Source organism: Globicephala melas, chromosome 1, assembly GCF_963455315.2.
Source record: "Globicephala melas chromosome 1, mGloMel1.2, whole genome shotgun sequence".
Classification (NCBI taxonomy): Eukaryota; Metazoa; Chordata; class Mammalia; order Artiodactyla; family Delphinidae; genus Globicephala; species Globicephala melas.
Genome location: NC_083314.1, coordinates 112,186,402 through 112,212,206, shown reverse-complemented (window position 1 = coordinate 112,212,206; position 25,805 = coordinate 112,186,402). Strand labels below are relative to the sequence as shown.

Below are 25,805 nucleotides of genomic sequence, written 5' to 3'. Positions count from 1 at the left end.
TGCAATACCGGCAGGTGGCGCTGCAGCAGTTCCATCCAGGGAGACTACACTCTCATCAGTATTGCATAAGCAGTGGGAGCACAGGTCATAAGATGAGGGAGTGAGAATCAGGGAGAAGCGCTCTCTCTCTCTCTCTCTCACACACACACACACACACCACACAAGAAAGATAAACAACAGGAGCCGTTTGGGGCCTCCTCAATGTATGGGAGCCCAGGCATCTTTGGTCTTGGTGCTCCTGGAGAGTTTGCCCCTCATTATAACCTCTTCACTCATTCATTTGTTCCTTAGTCCAACAAATATTTACAGAGCATTTACATTATGTCAGGTACCAGGAATCCAGTGGTGAACAATATACTATCCCTATCCTTAAGGAATTACCAGCCCATCCTATAAACTTCATCCTCAACATTCTTCAAACCTCAAAAGATTAAGTGTCTTTTTGGATATGAGGTCACTTTCTCAAAATATGGAACAGATGCCAAAGCAAAGATTCATTATTAATGTTTCTGTTAAAACATAGAAGACATTTCATGCTGCTTAGTCGTCTTCCTAGGAGACACTGAAAATTTACATTTCACAAGTCAAATTGTAATATAATACTCTAACATAGGAAGTTTTATACCTACTTTTCAGCTTTCTGGTGATATTGGCTCAGTATTTTTATTTTAAAAAATTATAAAATGTTAAATTCTCCTAGCAATTGTTTAAAATCTGGCTTTTTTTGGAAGGAGATGCAAATCATTTGGAGAGCTTTTATAAAACTAGCAAGGCAACCATTATTATCACCATGTGAAAGGTTGGAAACTGAAGCTCAGGGAGACAAAATAAATTCCGCAAGTTTAACCCATTAGCAAGTAACAGAGCAGGATTCACCCCTGCATCAGTACCCAAGTACTATTTCCCCATACAGTGATGAACTGTTTCTGCTCCTAAGGCCAACCTCCTAGACATTGGAGCCTAGTCACTCTGGTCTATTCCAGCAAGGACTTTCCTCCAGCAATGATCCCTTTTTTCTCTTGCATTATCGGTTTTTTTTTTTCCATTAGCATACACATATAATAGTTCCCATTAAAAAAGCAAACAAACTCCCTTGCCCTGCAGTCTTCCTTCATCTACTGCTGCATTTCTCAATTCCCTTTTAATTTGTAGGAAAACTTCTTGACCCGCTGTCTGTTTTCACTGCCTCTGCCTCCTCACCTCCCACCCTCTTGAATTCACTCATATGGAGCTGTTGTCGCCATTGCACAAAATGGTTTACTCAGGTTGCCAAATTCATTGCTCAGTTCTGAGTCCTCATCTTCCTTGACTGCTCAGCAGCATTCAACTCGGATGATCACTCTCTCCTTCCTGAAACACTCTCACCCTATGCCTTCTGATTTCCTTCCCGTGCACCAGCTGCTCCTTCTCAGTTTCCTTTGCTGGCTCTTCCTCTTCCCACTTCTGAATACTGGGGCTCCTGGAGCTCAGTCGTCAGTCCTCTTCTTCCCTCTGTCTACACTCACTTTTGTGTTTCTCAGTGATTTTCAGCCCTAATAGACTCAATTTCCCTTTCTATAATAAATATCTTGTAATACCCTTTCTATCAATACTATCTTATCCTGATGCATCTCAGGGAATCTGCAGAGGCATTTATAATTTAATGCTACAGCTCTTTTGTTTTAGAGAAATAAATTTAGGCATAATTTGAAAAGAGATTATATACTTATGCCACTTCCTTATATCTAACACTTAGTGCTATACTAAAAACAGATACTATCATAACATTTAGTTAGCCCCCAAATTATTACAGGAGTCAGCAGGTGTTGAAGTTGTATTCATTTTAATTTGAGTTTCTCTCCACTACTACTTGGTGTGAGATATTGAGACTATAATACTCTCTAGTTCTCAGTTTCTCCCTTAAAGGTTCACTGATCCTCAAAGGATCATATAAAATGAAACTAAGAGCTAATATTTGATAAGCACTTGTGCTAAGTAGACATGGTTCCAAATGCTTTCTTGACTTCATTTGATCCTCACAACAACCTTATGAGCTGGTCACTGTAATATTTTCCATTTTATAAATGGGGAAACTGAGGCTCAGGAGGGCTGAAGGAAATTTCTTTTCTTTCTTTTTTTTTTGGCCACGCCATGAGGCTTGTGGGATTCTAGTTTCCCAACCAGGGATTGAACCCAGGCCCCAGCTGTGAAAGCGCCAAGTCCTAACCACTGGACTGCCAGGGAACTCCTTCAAGGAAATTTCTGATGTCCCACCATAAGTGGTGCAGCTGGGATTAGTGTCTGCTTCTGGAGTCTTCACTGTCAACCATTACACTGTGACACAGAGCATGTGGTAAAAAATCTCAAAAAAGGCTAGCTATTATTATTAACAAAATAATCTCCTCTTCCAAGCTTGATAAATAGCTAGTTTTTGGAAATGTGAGATACAGATGTAAATTTGAATAATTGGTAATTTCATCTTTTTTTCTGTCATTAAATGCTCTTGTTTCTGTTCCCCCCTCCCCCGACCAGGATATGGTGACCGAGGCATCTCCATATCTGTTTGAAGCTACAGAAAAAAGATTCTATTTCAAAAATGTTGCCATTTTGATTCCTCAAAATTGGAACACAAAACCTGAATATGTGAAACCCAAACTTGAGACCTACAAAAATGTGAGAATATCAAGTTCTTTTTTCAAATTTGGTTTTCTTTTGTGACTCAGATTTTTTTCTTCAAAATATTCTAGAATCGAATAAAATTGTTTCAGAACATGCTGGTGTGAAGTAAGGTCAATTCATTTGCTGAAATTTTGTAATGACGAAACTTTTTCTTAAATTTCAGGCTGATGTTCTGGTTGCTGAACCTAATCCAACAGGTAACGATGGACCCTATACTGAGCATATGGGAGGCTGTGGAGAAAAGGGTAATAAAATTTATCTGACTCCTGGGTTCCTAGCAGGAAAAAAGTTGCTTCAATATGGACCACAAGGTATGGGTAGAGATGAAATATTCTGTTATATTTCTCATAACTTAATAATTTTACGTTGCAAATGGATCAACAATAGCATTATCTTTCTGAGTAAGAACATAAAATAGACTATTATAGTATGTTTCTTTCATGTAAAACAGATTCCAAATAGTTCATTTCTCAGTTAGAAATTTATTTTCTTCATATTCTGCATATATATGTGTGTAAATATAATATTTTTAATTTTCATATTAGTATCAGATAATAACTCTAAAATAGTTTAATATGCAATGTTGGGTTTCTATAGCTCTGTGGGGAGACACCTGAACAAATTAAACCTCCTGCCTGCAATTCAGGTAGTGGCTACCAGATGGCAGACATGCATAACGTTTTCAGACTTCAATGTGCGTTCATTCTATAAACGGATTGTTAAAATGATTCTGATTCAGTAGGTGTGGGGTAGGACCCAAGAATCTGCATTTTAACAAGCTCCCAGGTGATGCTGATACTGCCTGACCTTGGACCTCACTTTGAGTATCAGACAGAATATCCTTGCTGTTCAGCTCTCAAAAATATGTGACTAAAGAAAAAACCAAATTTTCCTTCACAAAATATCATTTAGCATTCCCATATGAACCAAATAGAGCAATCTTTGGAGAAAAGATTAAAAGAAACCAGCAATGGAGTATATATAATATGTACTTTCCAAGTATAATCAAGTGTGATTAGTATTAACTAATTAGGTTAACTAATAACTTGTACTAGGTTTCTTTACCATTTTGAAAAGATTAGAACAAATTTGATTTTCTTCATTTAAATAGGCAAGGCAGAGAAAACAAACAAGCAAACAAAATAGCACTTGGTGCCTGCATGCCCCACTCCCAAATACCCTAGAGCACTTTTACAGACCTTCTCAGAAAGAAGTGTCCAACAAACACACCTCTTTGTTGTTCTTTTACAACACCCCCATAACATGAACAGAAAATTGCCAATGTATAGCTCAATAAATATGTGTTGAACTGATTTGCTTAGCTGCTCCAACCCGCTCCTGGGCCCACTCCAGCCATCAAGGTCACCATATACAATGTCATTCCTTTATACTCTCTCCTTTCTGTACTGTGACTCCACGCCTGCTACTTCACAATCTTCCCTTCCCTTTAAGAGGCCATCAGTTGTTCCCTAGCACTGAGAACAATCTAAAATCCTTAATGTGAGATACTAGGGTTACTTAACATGCACCTCCTCACTTAACCTTCCAAATTCAGCCTACCTGGGAATTTACATTCCAGAAAAACTGAGCTGTACATAAGTCACTAACATTCATCCAAATTTAACAAATACTAAGTATCTATTAAGTTCTAGACAGTATGTGCCCAGACATGTCAGTGAAGAAGTCATGGTACCTGTTCTCATGGAGACAAGAGTCTGTAGTGAGAGACTGGCAAGTAAGAAGCAATGACAATATAACATGATAAATGCCATAATGGAATATAATGAAAGTGATAAGAAGGGGTACCTGGACCAGTTTGAGGATGTCAGAGAAGGCTTCTAGGTGGATATAAGCCTAATTTTGAAAGAAGAGTAGGAGTTATTCAGTCAGAGATAGGGAGAGAGTATTCCAAACCAAGGAAAAATATGTAAAAACGACCAGAGACGAGCAAGAGCATGACGCGGCTAGAAAGTAAAAGGAGTTCAAGAATCCATTGTCATTATGGAGTTTTGGAAGTGGGTGGAGAAGAGCAAGAAATATGGCTGCAGAGAGGAATAGGGCCTGAATCATCAGGGACCTTGTAGGCATATTGAAAAGTTGGACTTAACCCTGAGCACCATAGCCGAGTCATTGAAGACTGGGGACATGGAGGCCAGTTGAGTGAGTGTTGCAGTAGTTCAGAAGTAACTGGCAATGAGACTGGAAAGATGAGAATAGGTCAAAGAAGAAAAAGGCAGATGTGGAGTAGGCCGGGCTTGAGGTTTGTCCACATATGAGTCATTAGGGAGAAGGACCTATTGGGGGTGCTGCCCTGGCTGCCCTATAGGTCAGCCTGTGCTGACCTCCATCATTACACTTGCACCCCTAAGGATTATAGTTATCTAAAATGATGTGTGTCATCTGCTAGACCATGAGCTATGTGAGGACAGGGCAATTGTTTTATCATTGTATGAATAGCTGCCTTGCACTTACTAGGTGCCTAATTGACACTTGATAATCCAAAATAAACAGTCATATTTTACAGAAATGTGCAATTGTCGTATCAGATTGTTCCTTCTAAGGAAATCGAAACTTTAATCAAAAAAAAAAAACATAGCAAAGCATAATAGCATTCAGAAGAATTACTTTCTCTTAGTTTAAGAGGGTAATTTTACCATTCTTATTGTAATCAGGTGTTTAAAATACTTTTTCACAGGAAGGGTATTTGTCCATGAATGGGCTCATCTACGATGGGGAGTATTTAACGAGTACGATAATGACCAGAAATTCTACTTATCCAATAAAAGAAAAAAACCAGTAATGTATGTATATTTTGATTAACTTTTCACAAACTATTTTAAATTGCAAACAATTTTGTCTTGAATTGATTACTTTAAAAATGTCAGTCTTTTGTCTTATTTTCTATCTCTCACTCTTAGTGCCGTCTTTTTCAGATTCCCATAAAACTACTACTTTTGTTCACTTTACAAGTGTCTTAATTAGTTGAATTCTCTACTCTGCAGCTACAAATCATTTGCCTCTTTGTGTGTGTGTGTACAACTAGAAGAAATCCACAGGTTATGTTCAGTATCTCCATCTTCCTGTATCACAATCAGTGACATGAACAAAGCTTCAGTGCCTTGAGGGTAGAATACTATCTGTGTGAACTATGTCAGTTTGAATGGGCCTGTGAGAGACTGTGGAATTTAGCTGGAAGACAGTCCAAGTATTAAAACAAAACAGAAAACTTCTCCCAATTTGAATAAAACCTTGTATGGTGTCAATAGGAAGCAAACTGAACACTTAGAAAGTACCTCTGCTGCTGTGATTTTACAGGTGAGTTCTTGCAATCAAAAGTTTCAGGGAACAAACTGCTTTAGTACAAATGTAAAAGGGAACTTCCCAATTTATTTTAGAGAGCTAGCATAATTCAGATACTAAAACCTGACAGATGGCATGAAAAAGAATTCTGTAGATACAGCTTTCTAAAAAGGTTTTAAATAAAAGGATAGTAAGTTACACCTGGCATAATTAAGGGAATAACAAACACACTAAGGTCAAGAAGGATGTCTTCCAGAAGTCTGAAAATGCTATGATATTAGGTAAGTAATTAATATAGTATATCAAGTAAAAGAAGAAAATTAAATGATTATTCCAACAGATTCTGAAAAGGAATTTGATAAGCTTGCACATTTATGCCTCAGTTAAAAACAACCACCTCTTTTTAAAGACTAGAGCTGGCACAACACGCCTCTTCACTCTTGCTTCCAGTTCGACTCCCCTGATGGCTGTTTAAGGAGACGCACTCAGCTTTGGTTTGGTTACTGTCTTTATTCAGCACAGTTTCCAAGGGAAGCTGCACTGGGCTCAGAGCTCAGCCTTGGCTTCCCCTTTCTCCCACAGGAGCATTACTGCTCTCCATTTTCCCCTTTCTTTATTACATTCAAACTCTGTCAGCTTGGTCGACTACCATGACATTTTCCCTCACTCTTATGTCACTTTAGGTATAAAAAGACACTAAGTGCCTCCCAGAGCCGTACACAGTCTATCTGATTGGCTTGTTCCCTCCGCACCTCAGAGACCACTCCCCATGGCCACTCCCCTGAGGTGATCATATGTTGGATGGACCTCTCAAATCGCAGCCCACGGATGCCATTCAGCCCTGACATCTGCCTTTCCCACTTCTTGCTAAGCTTCCAGACAGACACTGTATATCCCCTTGAGAGAAAAGCTGACTAGTACCTATTCCTTCCTAGGGATATTCCAGAAATATCCACATATACAGCATGTTCATCCTTCCACAGATAACATTTGCAAAACTGACATGATTACCATGTCCTCTTAACAATAAATCTTATTATAACATACAAATAGCATTTATTGCTTATCTACCAATTTTTTTAAATTACTCTTAAGGCCTGGAAACAATTACAAAAATGACAGTACTGCCTACAGTAGAAGGCTTCCTTAATATGATGCAGAACATCAATTGAAAGCCAACTGCCTACCTCATATTTAATAGGGAATCATTAGACATTCCCAGGAATGAGATAAGAGTGGGCACTGTTAGCAGTTATCTAATCTTGTTTAGAAAGTTGTAGCCAATGCAATAACATGTTGGGGAGGTTAAAAGAGGGGGGGCTACTAGAAAGGGAGAGAGAAAATTGCTTCTAGGCAGACGATATGTGGTCTACTTAGAAAGCCTCAGGGAAAAAATAGAAATTAAAATTGATAAGGGAAGTCAATAAGGTAACCAGAGATATTTGAAGAAAACTCTAAGAAATGTGAAAGTTATATTTGAAGAAAACCATAGCATAAAATCCTTCTAAAGAATTTAAAAGAAAATCAAGATTAAATGAGAGATTTTCAATTCATGGAATATGTAAATCCAACCCCAATTAATATATAGGTTTTATAAAACTCTAATCAAAAGTACTTCTATTTTTACCTCATTTTAAAGTCCCAGAGTTTATTCAGTAGATAGTACCCGAGAACATTTTTGAAAAAGAATAGGTATAAAGGAAATTTTTCTCATTGAATTTTAAATATACAATAAAGCTAAGTTAATTAAAACAATGTGAACTGACAGACACTTACACAATAATTTACTAATTAATACAGCTAGAATTATAAATCTACAAGGAAAGACAATATTTCTTAAGATGTCAGGACAATTTTTAACTACGTGGGGGGAAAAAATTAACAGACTCTCTTTCAATTGGATAGACTCATTAAATATAAAAAATAAAACCATAATGAAAACTAGAAGAACATTAATACATATCAAACTTCTCTATGGTGAAGGTCTTTCTATACATTCAAGAATTGGAAAAAGACATAACTAAAAGAATAATAAATTTGGCTACATATAAATTAAAAATTTTGTTGCATATAAGTCAAACATAAACTAAATTAAAAAATAAGAAACAGAAAAATATATTTGCAAAAATTTAAAAAAACAGGCTTTTAAAAACTTAGTATTATAACACATAAAGAACTTTTGAAAACCAGTAGGAAAACAATAACACCTAATAGAAAAATAGACGCAGGAGAAGAATAATTTACAAAGGAAGAAATAAAAATGGCCAGTAAAAATGTAAAACTGTTCAGACTTACTAGTAATCAAAGAGGTGCAAATTTGACAAAGATGAGAATCGTTTATTGCCTAGTAAGTGACTGTCAGTGGGATGAGTGCTCCCATAGATGGTTATTAGAGGAATAAACCAGCATAACTTTTCTGGAAAGCAATTTGGTGACACATATCAAATCTCTAAAATTTTTTCTATTTCTTGCTCCAGTAATTTCATGTTTAACAATCCATTTTAAAGGAAATGATAGAATGAGCTCTATCAACAGGCTTTAAAATGTTCAAACTTCTGGGTCTGAGCATTTATTCTGGGAGTCAGTCATGCAGCAAACTTGGAAACAGAGTCAAAATTTTATGTGACATTTTATTTATTCATGGAAGTTTTACTTTTAGCACTGAAAAATTTTTGGGGGGAAACAAAATGAAGTAAATTAGGCTAAATTCATGTTGTAGTATCAAAATATGAAATTATTAAAATCACATTTTGAAAGAATAATGTGAATTATAACAACACAATTTAAATGTACTAAAATACTAAGTTTTTTAAGATCAAGAAGCAAAGCTATACGTAGAATGTTATGCTTATACATAGAGAAGGAAATGCTTCAATATGCTAGCAGTAGTTTATCTCTGACAGTGGGACATGATTTTTTTTTCTTCTTTATACTTTTTTGCTATTTTCAAAATTTCCTATAGTGTTCATATATTATTTATATACTCATAAAATAAGATGTGGGTGAAAAGTACTCCATTTATAATAGTGACAAAAGTCATAAGTGTGTAAAGAAAAATCTAATATACCTATGAACACACAAGAACTATGCAAAAACTGTATGATGTAAACTAGTTACATAAAAACAAACAAAAAATTTCAGCAAAATTTTTAAGGTAAACAAAAGAGGGCTCCTGATTTTCCAGGGATGAGGGACTAGATTAGGAAGTGCCTTAGGACTTTGGTCTTTATTAATTGTTAACAATAGCTGTAAGCTTAGTTTTCTGCTGCATAGAAACACATTCTGATATCATCTTGGGAACCCCTCAGATACTTTCTGGCAAACAGAAATTACTCTAATGAGAATTTAATAATTTTGCTATTTAAGGGGATGTATTTATTTCTTGAATTATGAAAGGAAATCGTAGACAAAGCCATCTGTAGAACCTGACCACAGAGTCCAACACTTCTAAATTATATCACCTACACCTAAACATCTAACCTTAATATATTTTCAGATGTCCGTCAACTATTACTGGTAAAAATGTACTACAGAAGTGTCAAGGAGGAAGCTGTGTCACCCAATCATGCAAATCCGACAGAGTAACAGGACTGTACGAAAAAGGATGTGAGTTCATACCTAATGAATTTCAGACTGAGAAGGCTTCCATAATGTATTCACAAAGTATTCGTTCTGTAAGTGCCTTGCTCCTTTTGTTTTTCTTTTTTTCTTGACACTTATGAATTTAGTGAGGTTTTTATCCCAGATGCTGCAAGAAAAGGTCAAATGTTAGGAAGTCATCAGTGAGCAGCTGATCTCTGTGGGACAAGCCAGGAGAACAAAATCAGGGATAAAGTCCTATCTTCCTCAGACCCCTTCCTTAGGTCCATTTTTTGCTCCTCCATCATCTCCCTCCCACTAGCTTTTAGTTTAAGGGCTTAGAACTACTTCAAATATCCTTAAAGGCAGACAAGCACAAGAATTAGTTAAACAAGAAATTTATCCAGGGGGAACAGGCACTTCTTTTTATTAGTAATAAGAACATGATCAGTAGCCTTTAATTTAACTTTCAGAGATCTCTTTTCGGCCTGCATATTTGCTTTTGGTTGTTAACTAAAATTTTCTATCTTTATGAGAGTGTTGGTGCCTTTAAGGAATTTGTACATAGTTTTAATAGCTTTAAGTAGTTTTAAAATACAGATCTTCCTCCAGCCCATTGTAAGTTGAAAATATCTCAAGTTGAAAATTCATTTACTATACCTCACCTACGGAACATCATAGCTTAGCCTAGCCTGCCTTACACGTGCTCAGAACACTTACATTAGTTTTTAGCTGGGCAAAATCATCTAACACAGAGTCTACTGTATAATAAAATGTTGAATATGTCATGTAATTTATTAAATACTGTACAGAAGTGGAAAACAGAATGGTTGTGAGTATATTGGTTATTTACCCTCATGATCCTGTGGTTGACTAGAAGCTATGTTCGGCTCGTTGCCGATAGCCAGCATCACCAGAGTATCACACTGCATACCACTAGCCCAGGAAAAGATCAAAATTCAAAATTCGAGGTATGGTTTCTATTGAATGTGTATTGCTTTTGCACCACAATAAAGTCAAAAAATCATAAGTTGAACCATTGTAAGTTGGAGACTGCATTTCTCAATGATTTTTTAAATGACCAACTGGTTATAAAATAAACTTGACAAATTACCTTTATTAATGTCAAACATATATATCAGCAAATTTGCACAAACTAAGATAAATGCATCAGTTAAATTATTTTAGTGGGGAGCACCTCTTATCTTCCAGTCTCTTTCATAAAATTATGTTTTCCTTTCGGAGTAAGAGTGAAGTAACTTGCAAGAGTCTGTCTATAACAATATAGCATAAGTTTAAAAAATATGATACATCATGGTTCACTAGGGCCAACCTTCAGTCTGGCTTTGCAGTCTATTTCCAAGATAATTCAGAAACTTCCAACAGGGGGACCAGATTTATTTTTTAACATCTTTATTGGAGTATAACTGCTTTACGGTGGTGTGTTAGTTTCTGCTTTATAACAAAGTGAAAAGTGAGTCAACTATACATATACATATAACCCCATATCTCCGCCCTCTTACATCTCCCTCCCACCCTCCCTATCCCATCCCTCTAGGTGGTCACAAAGCACCAAGCTGATCTCGCTATGCTATGCGGCTGCTTCCCATAGCTATCTATTTTAGATTTGATAGTATATATATGTCCATGCCACTCTCCCACTTCGTCCCAACTGACCCTTTCCCCTCCCCATGTCCTCAAGTCCATTCTCTACACCTGCATCTTTATTCCTGTCCTGCCCCTAGGTTCTTCAGAACATTTTTTTTTTTATTCCATATATATGCGTTAGCATACAGTATTTGTTTTTCTCTTTCTGACTTACCTCACTCTGTATGATAGACTCTAGGTCCATCCACCTCACTACAAATAACTCAATTTCGGTTCTTTTTATGGCTGAGTAATATTCCATTGTATATATGTGCCACATGTTCTTTATCCATTCATCTGTCGATGGACACTTAGGTTGCTTCCATGACCCGGCTATTGTAAATAGAGCTTCAGTGAACATTGTGGTACATGACTCTTTTTGAATTACAGTTTTCTCAGGGTATATGCCCAGTAGTGGGATTGCTGGGTCGTATGGTAGTTCATTTTTTAGATTTTTAAGGAACCTCCATACTGTTCTTCATAGTGGCTGTATCAATTTACATTCCCACCAACAGTGCAAGAGGTTCCCTTTTCTCCACACCCTCTCCAGCATTTATTATTTGTAGACTTTTTGATGATGGCCATTCTGACTGGTGTGACGTGATAACCTCATTGTAGTTTTGATTTGCATTTCTCTAATAATTAGTGATGTTGAGCGTTCTTTCATGTGTTTGTTGGAAATCTGTATATCTTCTTTGGAGAAATGTTTATTTAGGTCTTCTGCCCAGTTTTGGATTGGATTGTTTCGTTTTTTGATTTTGAGCTGCATGAGCTGCTTGTAAATTTTGGAGATTAATCCTTTGTCAGCTGCTTCATTTGCAAATATTTTCTCCCATTCTGAGGGTTGTCTATTCGTCTTATTTATGGTTTCCTTTGCTGTGCAAAAACGTTGAAGTTTCATTAGGTCCCATTTGTTTATTTTTGTTTTTATTTCCATTTCTCTAGGAGGTGGGTCAAAAAGGATCTTGCTGTGATTTATATCATAGAGTGTTCTGCCTATGTTTTCCTCTAAGAGTTTGATAGTGTCTGGCCTTATATTGAGGTCTTTAATCCATTTTGAGTTTATTTTTGTGTATGGTCTTAGGGAGTGTTCTAATTTCATTCTTTTACATGTACCTGTCCAGTTTTCCCAGCACCACTTATTGAAGAGGCTGTCTTTTCTCCATTGTATCTTCTTGCCTCCTTTGTCAAAAATAAGGTGACCATGTGTGTGTGGGTTTATCTCTGGGCTTTCTATCCTGTTCCATTGAGCTATATTTCTGTTTTTGTGCCAGTACCATAGTATCATGATTACTGTAGCTTTGTAGTATAGTCTGAAGTCCGGGAGCCTGATTCCTCCAGGTCCATTTTTCGTTCTCAAGATTGCTTTGGCTATTCGAGGTCTTTTGTGTTTCCATACAAATTGTAAAATTTTTTGTTCTAATTCTGTGAAAAATGTCATTGGTAATTTGATAGGGATTGCACTGAATCTGTAGATTGCTTTGGGTAGTAGAGTCACTTTCACAATGTTGATTCTTCCAATCCAAGAACATGGTATATCTCTCCAGCTGTTTGTATCATTTTAATTTCTTTCATCAGTGTCTTATAGTTTTCTGCATACAGGTCTTTTGTTTCCTTAGGAAGGTTTATTCCTAGGTATTTTATTCTTTTTGTTGCAATGGTAAATGGGACTGTTTTGTTAATTTCTCTTTCAGATTTTTCATCATTAGTGTATAGAAATGCAAGAGATTTCTGTGCATTAGTTTTGTATCCTGCTACTTTACCAAATTCATTGATTAGCACTAGTAGTTTTCTGGTAGCATCTTTAGGATTCTCTATGTATAGTATCATGTCATCTGCAAACAGTGAGAGCTTTACTTCTTCTTTTCTGATTTGGATTCCTTTTATTTCTTTTTCTTCTCTCATTGCCGGGGCTAAAACTTCCAAAATTATGTTGAATAATAGTGGTGAGAGTGGACACCCTTGTCTTGTTCCTGATCTTTCCTGAGGAAATTGTTTCAGATTTTCACCATTGAGAACGATATTGGCTGTGGGTTTATCATATATGGCCTTTATTATGTTGAGGTAAATTCCCTCTATGCCTACTTTCTGGAGGGTTTTTACCATAAATGGGTGTTGAATTTTGTCGAAAGCTTTTTCTGCATCTATTGAGATGAACACATGGTTTTTCTCCTTCAATTTTTTAATATGGTTTATCACATTGATTGATTTGCATATATTGAGGAATCCCTGCATTCCTGGGATAAACCCCACTTGATCATGGTGTATGATCCTTTTAATGTGCTGTTGGATTCTGTTTGCTAGTATTTTGTTGAGGATTTTTGCACCTATGTTCATCGGTGATATTGGCCTGTAGTTCTCTTCTTTTGTGACATCATTGTCTGGTTTTGGTATCAGGGTGATGGTGGCCTCGTAGAATGAGTTTGGGAGTGTTCCTCCCTCTGCTATATTTTAGAAGAGTTTGAGAAGGATAGGTGTTAGCTCTTCTCTAAATGTTTGATAGAATTTGCCTGTGAAGCCATCTGTTCCTGGGCTTTTGTTTGTTGGAAGATTTTAATCACAGTTTCAATTTCAGTGCTTGTGATTGGACTGTTTATATTTCTGTTTCTTCCTGGTTCAGTCTCAGAAGGTTGTGTTTTTCTAATAATTTGTCCATTTCTTACAGGTTGTCCATTTTATTGGCATATATTTGCTTGTAGTAATCTCTCATGATCCTTCGTATTTCTGCAGTGTCAGTTGTTACTTTTCCTTTTTCACTTCTAATTCTATTAATTTGAGTCTTCTGCCTTTTTTTCTTGATGAGTCTAGCTAATGGTTAATCAATTTTGTTTATCTTCTCGAAGAACCAGCTTATAGTTTTACTGATCTTTGCTATCGTTTACTTCATTTCTTTTTCATTTATTTCTGACATGATCTTTATGATTTCTTTCCTTCTGCTAACTTGGGGTTTCTTTTGTTCTTCTTTCTCTAATTGCTTTAGGTGTAAGGTTAGGTTGTTTATTTGAGATGGTTCTTGTTTCTTGACGTACGAGTGTACTGCTATAAACTTCCCTCTTAGAACTGCTTTTGCTGCGTCCCACAGGTTTTGGGTTGTCGTGTTTTCATTATCCCTTGTTTCTAGGTATTTTTTGATTTCCTGTTTGATTTCCTCAGTGATCTCTTGGTTATTTAGTAGTGTATTGTTTAGCCTCCATGTGTTTGCATTTTTTACAGATTTTTTTCCTGCAATCGATATCTAGTCTTATAGTGTTGTGGTTGGAAAAGATACTTGATACAATTTTAATATTCTTAAATTTGCCAAGGCTTAATTTGTGACCCAAGGTATGATCTACCCTAGAGAATATTCCATAAGCACAAGAGAAGAAAGTGTATTCTGTTGTTTTTGGATGGTATATCCTATAAATATCAATTAGGTCCACCTTGTTTAATGTATCATTTAAAGATTGTGTTTCCTTATTTATTTTCATTTTGGATGATCTGTCCATTGGCGAAAGTGGGGTATTAAAGTCCCCTACCATGATTTTGTTACTGTCAATTTCCCTTTTATGGCTGTTAGCATTTGCCTTATGTATTGAGGTGTTCCTATGTTGGGTGCATAAATATTTACAATTGTTATATCTTCTCCTTGGATTGATCCCTTGATCATTATGTAGTGTCTTTCTTTGTCTCTTGTGATAGTCTTTATTTTAAGGTCTGTGTTGTCTGATGTGAGAATTGCTATTCCAGCTTTCTTTTGATTTCCATTTGCATGGAATATCTTTTTCCATCCCCTCAGTTTCAGTCTGTATGTGGACCTAGGTCTGAAGTGGGTCTCTTGTAGACAGCATATATGCAGGTCTTGTTTTTGTATCCATTCAGCCAGTCTATGTCTTTTGGTTGGACTATTTAATCCATTTACATTCAAGGTAATTATTGATATGTGTGTTCCTATTACCATTTTCTTAATTGTTTTTGTGGGTCTTTTTCTTCTCTTGTGTTTCCTGCCTAGAGAAGTTCCTTTAGCATTTGTTGTAATGCTCATTTGGTGGTGCTGAATTCTCTTACCTTTTGCTTGTCTGTAAAGATTAAATTTCTCCATCAAATCTGAATGAGATCCTTGCTGGATAGAGTAATCTTGGTTGTAGGATTTTCCATTTCATCACTTTAAATAGGTCCTGCCACTCCTTTCTGGCTTGAAGTTTCTGGTAAAGATCAGCTGTTAACCTTATGGGGATTCCCTTGTATGTTATTCGTTGTTTTTCCCTTGCTACTTTTGATATGTTTTCTTTGTATTTAATTTTTTGTAGTTTGATTAATATGTGTCTTGGTGTGTTTCTCCTTGGATTTATCCTGTATGGAATTTCTGCATTTCCTGGACTTGATTGACTATTTCCTTTCCCATATTAGGGAAGTTTTCAACTATAATCTCTTCAAATATTTTCTCAGTCCCTTTCTTTTCCTCTTCCTCTTCTGGGACCCCTATAATTTGAATGTTGGTGTGTTTAATGTTGTGCCAGAGGTCTCTCAGACTGTCCTCAGTTCTTTTCATTCTTTTTTCTTTTTTCTGCTCTGTTCTTTCTTTATTCTATTTTATCTTCCAGGTCACTTATCTGTTCCTCTGTCTCAGTTATTCTGCTATTGATTCCTTCTAGAGAATTTTTAATTTCATTTATTGTGTTGTTCATCATTGTTTGTTTGCTGTTTAGTTCTTCTAGGTCCTTGTTAAATGTTTCTTGTATTTTCTCCATTCTGTTTCCAAGATTTTGGATCATCTTTACTATCATTACTCTGAATTCTTTTCAGGCAGACTGCCTATTTCCTCTTCATTTGTTTGGTCTTGTGAATTTTTACCTTGCTCCTTCATCTGCTGTGTGTTTTTTTGTCTTCTCATTTTGCTTAACTTACTGTGTTTGGGTTCTCCGTTCTTCAGTCTGTAGGTTCGTAGTTCCTGGTGTTTTTGGTGTTTGCCCCCCAGTGGCTAAGGTTGGTTCAGTGGGCTGTATACGCTTCCTGGTGGAGGGGACTAGTGCCTGTGTTCTGGTGGATAAGGCTGGATCTTGTCTTGCTGGTGGGTCGGACCACATCCTGTGGTGTGTTTTGGGGTGTCTGTGACCTTATTATAATTTTAGGCAGCCTGTCTGCTAATGGGTGGGGGTGTGTTCCTGTCTTGCTAGTTGTTTGGCATAGGGTGTCCAGCACTGTAGTTTGCTGGTCGTTGAGTGGAGCTGGGTCTTAGCATTGAGATGGAGATCTCTGGGAGTGCTTTTGCAGTTTGATGTTACATGGAGCCAGGAGGTCTCTGGTGGACAAATGTTCTGAATTCGGCTCTGCCACCTCACAGACACATGCCTGACACCCAGCCAGAGCACCAAGCCCCTGTGAGCCACATGGCTCAGAAGAAAAGGGAGAAAAAAAGAGAAATAAGTAAAATAAAGTTATTAAAATAAAAAATTATGAAAAATAAAGAAATTAAAAAATGTAAAAAAAGAATGAAAGAAGAGAGCCACCAAACCAAAAAACAAATCCATCAATGACAACAAGTGCTAAAAACTATACAAAAACAAACAAACAAAAAATAGACAGAGAGAACCCTAGAACAAATGGTAAAAGCAAAGCTATACAGACAAAATCACAGAAAGAAGCATAAACATACACACTCAGCAAAAGAGAAAAAGAAAATATCTATATATATTAAAAAAAAGGAAGAGAGCAATCAAACAAACCTACCAATGATAATAAACTATAAATACTAAACTAAGATAAACATAAAACCAGAAACAAATTAGATGCAGAAGCAAACCCCAAGTCTACAGTTGCTCCCAAAGTCCACTGCCTCAATTTTGGAATGATTTGTTGTTTATTCAGTTACTCCAGAGATGCAGGGTACATCAAGTTGATTGTGGAGATTTAATCCGCTGCTCCTGAGGCTGCTGGGATAATTTTCCCTTTCTCTTCTTTGTTTGCAGAGCTCCTGGGGTTCAGCTTTGGTTTTGGCCCTGCCTCTGTGTGTAGGTCGCTGAGGACATCTGTTCTTCACCCGGACAGGAGAGGGTTAAAGTAGTGGCTGATTAGGGGGCTCTGGCTCACTCAGGCGGGGCGGGTGGGTAGGGGGGACGGGTACGGAATGCAGCGCAAGACTGCTGCGGCAGAGGCCAGCATGATGTTGCAACAGCCTGAGGCACGCCATGTGTTCTCCTGGGGAAGTTGTCCCTGGATCATAGGACCCTGGCAGTGGTAGGCTGCACAGCCTCCCGGGAGGGGAGGTGTGGATAGTGACCTGTGCTTGCACACAGGCTTCTTGATGTCTGTAGCAGCAGCCTTAGCATTTCATGTCTGTCTCTGGGGTCCGCGCTGATAGCCGTGGCTTGAGCCCGTCTCTGGAGCTCGTTTAGGTGGTGCTCTGAATCCCCTCTCCTTGCACACCCTGAAACAATGGTCTCTTGCCTCTTAGGCAGGTCCAAAGTTTTTCCTGGATTCCCTCCTGGTTAGCTGAAGCTGGAGCCTCAGCTTCCAGCCCTCACCTGCCCTGGCGGGTGACCAGACAAGCCTCTCGGGCTGGTGAGTGCTGGTTGGCACCGATCCTCTGTGCTTTGCCCTCCTCACCCCTGTTGCTGCACTCTCCTCCGTAGCACTGAAGCTTCCCCCTCCGCCACCCGCAGTCTCTGCTCACTAGGGGCTTCCTGGTGTGTGGAAAATTTTCCTCCTTCACAGCTCCCTCCCAGAGGTGTAGGTCCTGTCCCTATTCTGTTATCTCTGGGTTTTTTGTTTGTTTGTTTGTTTGTTTTGCCCTACCCAGGTACGTGAGGAGTTTCTTGCCTTTTGGGAAGTCTGTCTTCTGCCAGCGTTCAGTAGGTGTTCTGTAGGAGTTGTTCCACATGTAGATGTATTTCTGATGTATTTGTGGGGAGGAAGGTGATCTCCACGTCTTAATCCTCCGCCATCTTGAAGGTCTCTCTGAGATTGTTTTAAATTAACCACAGTTAAATTTGATGCACAGTCAGGTTTGGGAGCCTCTGCTCGGGGTTTACACAAAAGTTTTCCAGGTTCCCTTCCTAAAAAGTAGCTATAATGATAATATGGAAACACTACCAAAACAATCTGAAAAATGCAAATAAAGAGAAAAATAACTGTTTTACAGCTAATGATTACTTTCTGAATTACTTGACTCCCAGATATTTAGGATTTTTAATTGAATGATAATACTGTAAAATCACTGAGCGGAGAAACTAGGTTATACCTTCTTTGTATACTGTGCCTCTTTTTTAAATCTCCCAAATGCTAGGGATATAAACTTAAAAAAGGGGAAGACACTATCATTTAGTTAGTATTATCCTTATTGCATACGTTCTCATATAATTCTTGCATAACAACTACTGCCATTTTCTAGATTTAAAAAACACTGACATACAGATTGGTAAAGGTTACTAAAAAAACAACAAACATATTGAGCTTTTTTTGTGTATCAGACATAGGGCTAAGTTTTGAGGAAGCAAATTTAATGAGACAGGGTTCTGTCATAGATGGATTTTCATCCCAATAAGTGCACTACAATGTTAAAGGAGCCTTATTGAAATTTCTTATAGGGTACTGTGAGCCCACAAGGTTGAGTGGAAATTCTTTAGGGGAAGGGTATGAAATGGGAGAACATTTTGAAAATAACCTTTTGGCTGAAACATGAAGGTAGAGTTCACAATGCAGAAGACAGAGGAAGAACTCCTTGACAAAGTGGGAATCATGAGCAAAGACACAGAGATATAAAACAGTCTGGCAAGTTTGAGCACTTATAGGCTACAGTGGGGGAAATTAGAGACTTGGAATGCGTGGCCAGAGCAAAGATCGTGAGTGAAGTGAAAATCCAAATCATGGAGATTGCTATTAGCTATGTGAAGTAGTCTGGATTGTAGTGTGTGAATAATGATGAGCCACAGAAGGACCTTAAGTACAGGAATAAGAAGGAATATGTACCTGGCAGCTGTGGAGTGGACCAATTAAAGAGGGAGCAAGATGGAAAGGTCAGATAGTCTGAGGGAGGGACGATGAGGGCTTGAATGATGGAGATTCCATTGGTAAAGGAGAAAAGATGATGAACTGGAGAGAGAGAGAGAATTGTATTGATCTTCTTATTTCATAGAGGGAAGAAGGTAGGAAAACTCTCAGTTTCCTATTTAGGTGACTGAATAGATAGTGGTGACACCAAGTTAGGAAATACTTGGTGATGGGGAGGAGCAGAGTCAGAGGAAAGGTGATGAGTTCAATTACGAAAACCTGAAGTTTAAGGATCCTATGGGACATCCAAGTGGATTTTGGAGAGAGCTGGAATGTTGGGTGTTGAAAGTTAGAACGCAAGGTGTTTGTAAGTCAGTGGGAAGTAAGGAAGTGAGCAGGAAGTAAAAGGATGGAGAGAGAAAATGGTACCAGGAGAGAAATGTTGAGATGTAGGTGGCTTAAAGATAGTGGCAATTGCTTGAAATGGCAAATTTGAGAAGTAGGAGGGAAGCCAACAGCAGGTAAATAGATGATTGCTGAGGAGCACTAAAAGTCCACTGAGGTCAAAGACTTGTTTTGAGATAGAAACTCTGAATTATCTCTATGATTTTCCCCAGCAGTGCTCTGCAGTGACTGTGGGATTGAGCCAAGGTTATGGGGTTACAAGGCAGTCTGGGGAGGAGGGCACATAAATGTAAATCTGCATTTAAAATATTTTAATCAAATTATTAAATATTTTAACAAGTAGTTTACTGTTATCTATATCATTTTATTGACAATTTCAGGTGGTTGAATTCTGTACAGAAAAAAACCACAATAAAGAAGCCCCAAACGAGCAAAACAAAAAATGCAATCTCCGAAGCACATGGGAAGTGATCCAAGGTTCGGAGGACTTTAAGAAAACCACTCCTATGACAACACAGCCACCGAAGCCCACCTTCTCATTGTTGCAGATCAGACAAAGAATTGTGTGTTTAGTCCTTGATAAGTCTGGAAGCATGACGGTACGTTGATTGAGTCTTGGTCTTCTGGATGGTAGTCTCAAATTTGTATATGATATGATCTGGACCACAACTTGGAGCTGGCTGGGAATAAACACAACCCCAAGGGTCAGAAGAGTTACAGGAATAACATTTCCATCAGAATTGCCCACCACCTCAACTTTATTCAACAAAAATTCAGCATCAAATGTCTCATTTGCCAAATTAAATTAGCTTTCAATTTGTGAGCAAAGATCTGATGAATTATATAGAATTAACATTTTTTATGTTTCACGGACTGTATGTATGTTTATAGAACTATTACTAGAGTATTGAACTAATGATTAAACTAAAGCCAAATCCGGCTTTATCTTTTAGGGCTATTTATACAAAATAATCCTATCCAAAGATACTACTAAATATAAAGGAGAAATGTTCCTCCATAGAAGGATATGCCTTGAGTAAGCTTACTGTCATTTACTCTACATTGAGGCAGCCATTTCCAAATTCCCTCTAGCCTGTTCTGTTTTTAGTCTGCCCATCTAAACCCAAACTGACTGCTTTTCTTCTGTTTCTCCATTCAGACTGGTGACCGCCTTAAACGACTGAATCAAGCAGGCAAACTTTTCCTTCTGCAGACGGTTGAGCAGGAGTCCTGGGTTGGGATGGTGACATTTGACAGTGCTGCCTATGTAAAAAGTGAACTTGTACAGATAAACAGTGCCACTGAAAGAGACACACTTGCCAGAAGCTTACCCACAGTGGCATCAGGAGGAACGTCCATCTGCTCTGGGATTCAATCAGCATTTACTGTGAGACAAGTTGCCCTATCATAGTTTGCCAATGTTTACAATTTATGTCTCCTAAGAAATTCCCCTTTCCAGTGTTTCCATGCATGTCTAGTGTCTAGTTGAATTAGACAACCAATTGCAGAGCAATGGTTCAAATGATGCAACAACATAGGCCCCCAAAGCTATTGTTAACTAATTCATTCATGCTTTTGTGTTTTTCTGCATCTGTGCATTCATGCTTTTCTGCATGTATTTGAAAGATTGGTGGTGTTACTTCTACATGTCGGGCACTGTGATATGCATTAAGAATACCACGAGGGCCAAACATACCACACCTGTTGTCGTGGAGCTTATAATCTTAGTGGGGGGAGGTTCATTAACTACACAGTCACATAAATAAGTGTATAATCATACACTAATGACTGCTATGAAGAAAGGTACACAGGGATCTAAGAGGTTATCTTCTATGAAGAAAAAAGTGAACTCTGAGTTATGGTTAAATATAGAGGTAGATTAACATTCCAAACTTCTGGGTATATAGGACCTCCTTTTTGGGAAATAAAAGAGGTTTATTTATTGAAATAGGAGGGCTTAGGAACTGTAACTCTAATTGTATTGGGGGTGTATCCAAAGATCCCATCTGATCATCCAATCATGTCATCCCTCTACTTGGACATCAATCTCTCCCCATTTTCAACAAAACTAAGTAAAATTTCTCTAACTAATATTTAAGTTCTTTTATAATATAGCCCCTACCTACCTTTCCAGGCTCAAGTACTCAGGAGTCTCTCCCAGGTATTCTATGTTTAAGCAAATTAGATCCCCTGCCCTTGCCAGTCAGCTTCCACACCTTTGCCGGGCCAGCTCCCCATCTAGAGTAATTTCTCCTCCCTCCTTTGTACCTCAAATCACACTCACTCTTCACACATCATCATAGACACTACTACTTCTTGACATCTTTCCTGATCGTTTCAACTGTATAGAGTTTCTCCTTCTGAATCCTATGAACATTTTTCTATTTTTTCTTAAACATCTCTTATGACTTTTGACTCTTCTGTCTTATTTCCTGTCATGTTCTTTGCTCAAACAAAACTTCTTCAGAGATAGGAATTATCTTTTAACTTCCCAGGCTGCTGGCACAATATCTTTTCTATAGGAGGTTCTCAATAAAAAAAAATTAAATTGAGTTATTTGATTACGCCTGATGCTTAAACGCTCCAAATATAGAATAGAATATTCTATATTTATTTAGAGGCTATTTAGGTCCATGAAATAAAGAATAAGAGGCTGAAGGAAGCTGGCTGGTCTAAGGTCTCAGAATCTAGGCAGTGTCTTGGGAAACTCTGCCCTCTGTCTGCTTGGGGCATAACACATCAATGGGGCTGTTCCCGATTTCCAAGCAGCAGCAGGAACATTTAGTTTTCAGCTCACACTGTTTCATGTTGACAGCGGACTCAACCATTCGCTTACGCAGTCTGTCCCTCTGGCCCTTTTATTCCACTCTGAAGGTCAGTTCCCTAAAAGTGGTTTTTATTGTGTACGCAGCCAGCTGCAAAACCCTTCTCCAGACGCCTGTGTGCACTTGGGTTCTCTTGCTTCTGCCACTCACCCATGCTTTGATTAAAGGAGCAAGTAAGGGAGGGAAACTGACATGTTGTACTAAACTCCTGCTATACAAAACCTGAGGGGAAATGACTAATGCCAGATGGCCTGGTGGTGAAGAGGGAACTTCTGGTTCTGTATTTTCCACTCCGATGGTGTGAGAGAGTATGTGAGGAACACAATTGGAAATTAGATGCTCCTCATGCCCAGCAGAGCCCGGGTATGGGGTGGGAGGAGATTGTGTGTGGCTTCAGGGTGACGAGGTAAAGGGCCTTGGATCCTGCACTGTCTCAATTTCCCCACTAGTCCCTGGGGCAGGACCCTGGTCAGGTCTGTCAGTGGTATCAGTTGAGCTGTGGCCACTGGGCTTTGCTTGTTTTCTTAGCTTGATCACGGCCCATTGGTCTTCCCCAGCTGACTCACCACACTCTGGCTCTCACTGTTGGAGCAGATCCCTGAGCACCCCCATGTCCTGCATCCAGCCCTTGGGAGGCTGTACACCCCTCAGCCTCTATGGCAAGATAAACTGTCTTCTTGCCTGCCAACTCTCAAGTCAGCTGCCATCCATTTCCCCTATGGACACATGGAGACTTCTGCATGTTTTCCATGACACATAGCAGTGATGGGGAATGGGACAAGGGAATCCAAATTCAGCTCTTTCTCTGGCCTCTCAGGCCCTGCAGCTTGGTCAGACTGAGGCTACAGCCACAGCTGACAGGCTCCTGGGCTCCAGAATTCTTCACACGGCAGCAATCACAGTTCTGCTCTCTTCCCTTGTGGGGCAGCCCCCTCTTAAAAGAAGTGGGGTGGAAGTCTCCTCTGATCTCATCTTCCCTTTCAACCTACTTAAGAGAGCCTTCCCTTCCTGAGAGTCTGGTCCAGAGAGAGGAGTTACTTAGGTTTGATTACTTGTTTCCTCTACTTCTGGGTCTCCCTTCCACTCTTTTTAAGGGAATAGTGAACTCTTGCCTTCCTCTTCATAAACATTATTATTTTATCTAATTTTCCTTCTATCATAATCTTATCCAACATTGGCATAAGGCATATGCTCTCTATACCACGTAAAAAGCTATAACCTGTGTCTCCCAGGAACAGTTGAGACATACGTGTCATAGGACAACTAGGAACTGGGGATTAATAGGAACAAAATGTTTTGCTTTAATCAGAGGGGATATTAAAATGTTTAATAACTCATGTGACCTGGGGACTGACCAATCAGAACCAAGGCCAGCCATAAACAGCTTATGGTAAGACTGGTGAATATCATACAAGCTAAAATCTGCCCCGAGTCTAATATTATTATAGTAATATATTAGTCCTCAGTATTATCCCCATTAAATGAGGGTAATTTCTGAAGGCATCTGGGAACCTCTGAAAGCCTGTCAAGGAGAGATCATGTGAAAGAAACTAGAAAAACCTTCTTTTCTGCTTAGTGCTGTCCATCCCTGGAACTGCCCTGCATCCCACCTTATTGAGTCTTCTCTGCAACAGGCTAACCAAGAGAAAAGACCATTGTCAAGTTCCATGGTCTTGTATCATTGCAAGACAGAGAGATATTTGACCATTCCTAGACACTTTTGTTTATCCCCTCTGGAATTTCTCTTCTCATTCCCTTTAACTGCAGTTTTCCCAAACACTTTGGCTACCCTGAGTATGACAACTCATGCCTGAATTATGTCCTTAGGTGATTAGGAAGAAATACCCAACAGATGGATCTGAAATTGTGTTACTGACCGATGGGGAGGACAGCACTATAAGCTCATGCTTTAATGAAGTGAAGCGAAGTGGAGTCATCATCCATACAGTTGCCCTAGGGCCGTCTGCAGCACGGGAACTAGAGGAGCTGTCTAAAATGACAGGTGAAGGATGACTTGCTAAGTCCTACTGTATTTTCTCTTCCACTGGACTGTGAGCTCCAGTGCTCTGGGGAGTAGGGGAAGGGTGGGATAGGGACAGATGGGGTTATCTTATCGACTAACTAGCTGCTCTTACCCCAAATGACTTTTAGAACTGACGCCACTCATTTATTTTAAAGCCTTGGTTCTAGGATTAGGGCAGTCTGGAGAACATGGGACCAGCACAGCACTCTAGGGAGAACTTGGGACTCTCTTCCCAGACACTTTATAAGGACTGGAAAGAATCTAATCAGTTAGCCAGGAACCACTCACTTCCAGTTGGCAGCTGGCCAAGAGACCAGGGGACACAGACGACAAGCCACTAACTATATAATACTATGATACAAGTGCTCTATTAGTAATAGAGGGTACAATGAGTACAAAGAAGGGAGCCTAGACTTTATCTGGGGAAGAAGGAGTGTACAGGAAGGTGACATCTGAATTGGGGCTTGAACAAGAAATAGCAGGGGAAGGGCAAAGGGCCTGCTGAACCAAACAGAAGGTCACTCTGAAAATATAGAATATAATGCAGTTTCTTTGTAAAACATTCATATATTGTGCTTCTACCTTCCATACACATACAGTTAAAATATATCCCATCTGAACCTGGCTTCTTCAGCAGAGTAGGTTTTAATATTTTTTTAAATTTTTTTAACTTAGAGCCAGCATTATGGATATCAATTATTATGCTCAGTTGCCATCTAAGCCAGATAAAGTGACAGGACTCTTTGCTCCTAATACTACCTGTCTTAGGCTGAGTTTCCTAGAAGCAGAGCCTGAGAAAAGGATTTAAGTGCATGTGATTTATAGAGGGAGAGCCCTCAGGAGAAAGGGAGAGTAGGGAGTAAGATCAGGCAGGGGAAGAAGCTAAGCACAGATGTGAAATTAGAGGCTAGCTGAAGCCTGGTGCCACAGGGGTCTCTGGATCTGGAATTGCATCACAGATTTGGTACAATATTGAAAGAGAAGGCTGACCTTTTGTACCACTGTGTCCATCAGTCAGTGGTTATAGACTGTCAGGGCAGAGCAGGGGTAAGGGGGCATGTTATGTCTTTAGCTAGGGTGGCCCCATTAGGTAAAGACATTTTCTTGAATAGGAGGCAGCTATATGCCATTAATCTAACACTTAGAGCAGCTGGGGAGAGATGCAGTAGCCTAGAAAAGGGGATCTGGGTGAAGTACCAGTAGGATGACCAAAATACTCTTAGATTTTGGATGTCATTAACAGTTTTAAAGTGCTTTCTCATCAACTATCTCAGTTACATCTATTCTAAATAGCTCAAGACTACATGGTCTGGTATATCATCTCCTGTTTACTATACATAATACTTTTCTATAACTGTCCCCTGTCAGTTGTTATTTCTTACTGTTGTAACATATACATCTTT

The 25,805-nt window shown here is 38.7% G+C and overlaps 1 protein-coding gene across 1 annotated transcript in view; it reads left to right on the top strand.

Annotated features, from left to right (window-relative positions):
• CLCA1 (chloride channel accessory 1) overlaps positions 1–25,805 on the top strand; it is a 36,765-nt gene that overhangs the window by 2,246 nt on the left and 8,714 nt on the right. Inside the window, exons 2-8 of the mRNA XM_030866124.2 lie at positions 2,512–2,652; positions 2,822–2,969; positions 5,354–5,459; positions 9,455–9,632; positions 19,935–20,153; positions 20,714–20,941; positions 24,207–24,381. Coding sequence (XP_030721984.1) covers positions 2,512–2,652; positions 2,822–2,969; positions 5,354–5,459; positions 9,455–9,632; positions 19,935–20,153; positions 20,714–20,941; positions 24,207–24,381 — 1,195 coding nt within the window. The remainder of the gene's footprint in view (positions 1–2,511; positions 2,653–2,821; positions 2,970–5,353; positions 5,460–9,454; positions 9,633–19,934; positions 20,154–20,713; positions 20,942–24,206; positions 24,382–25,805) is intronic.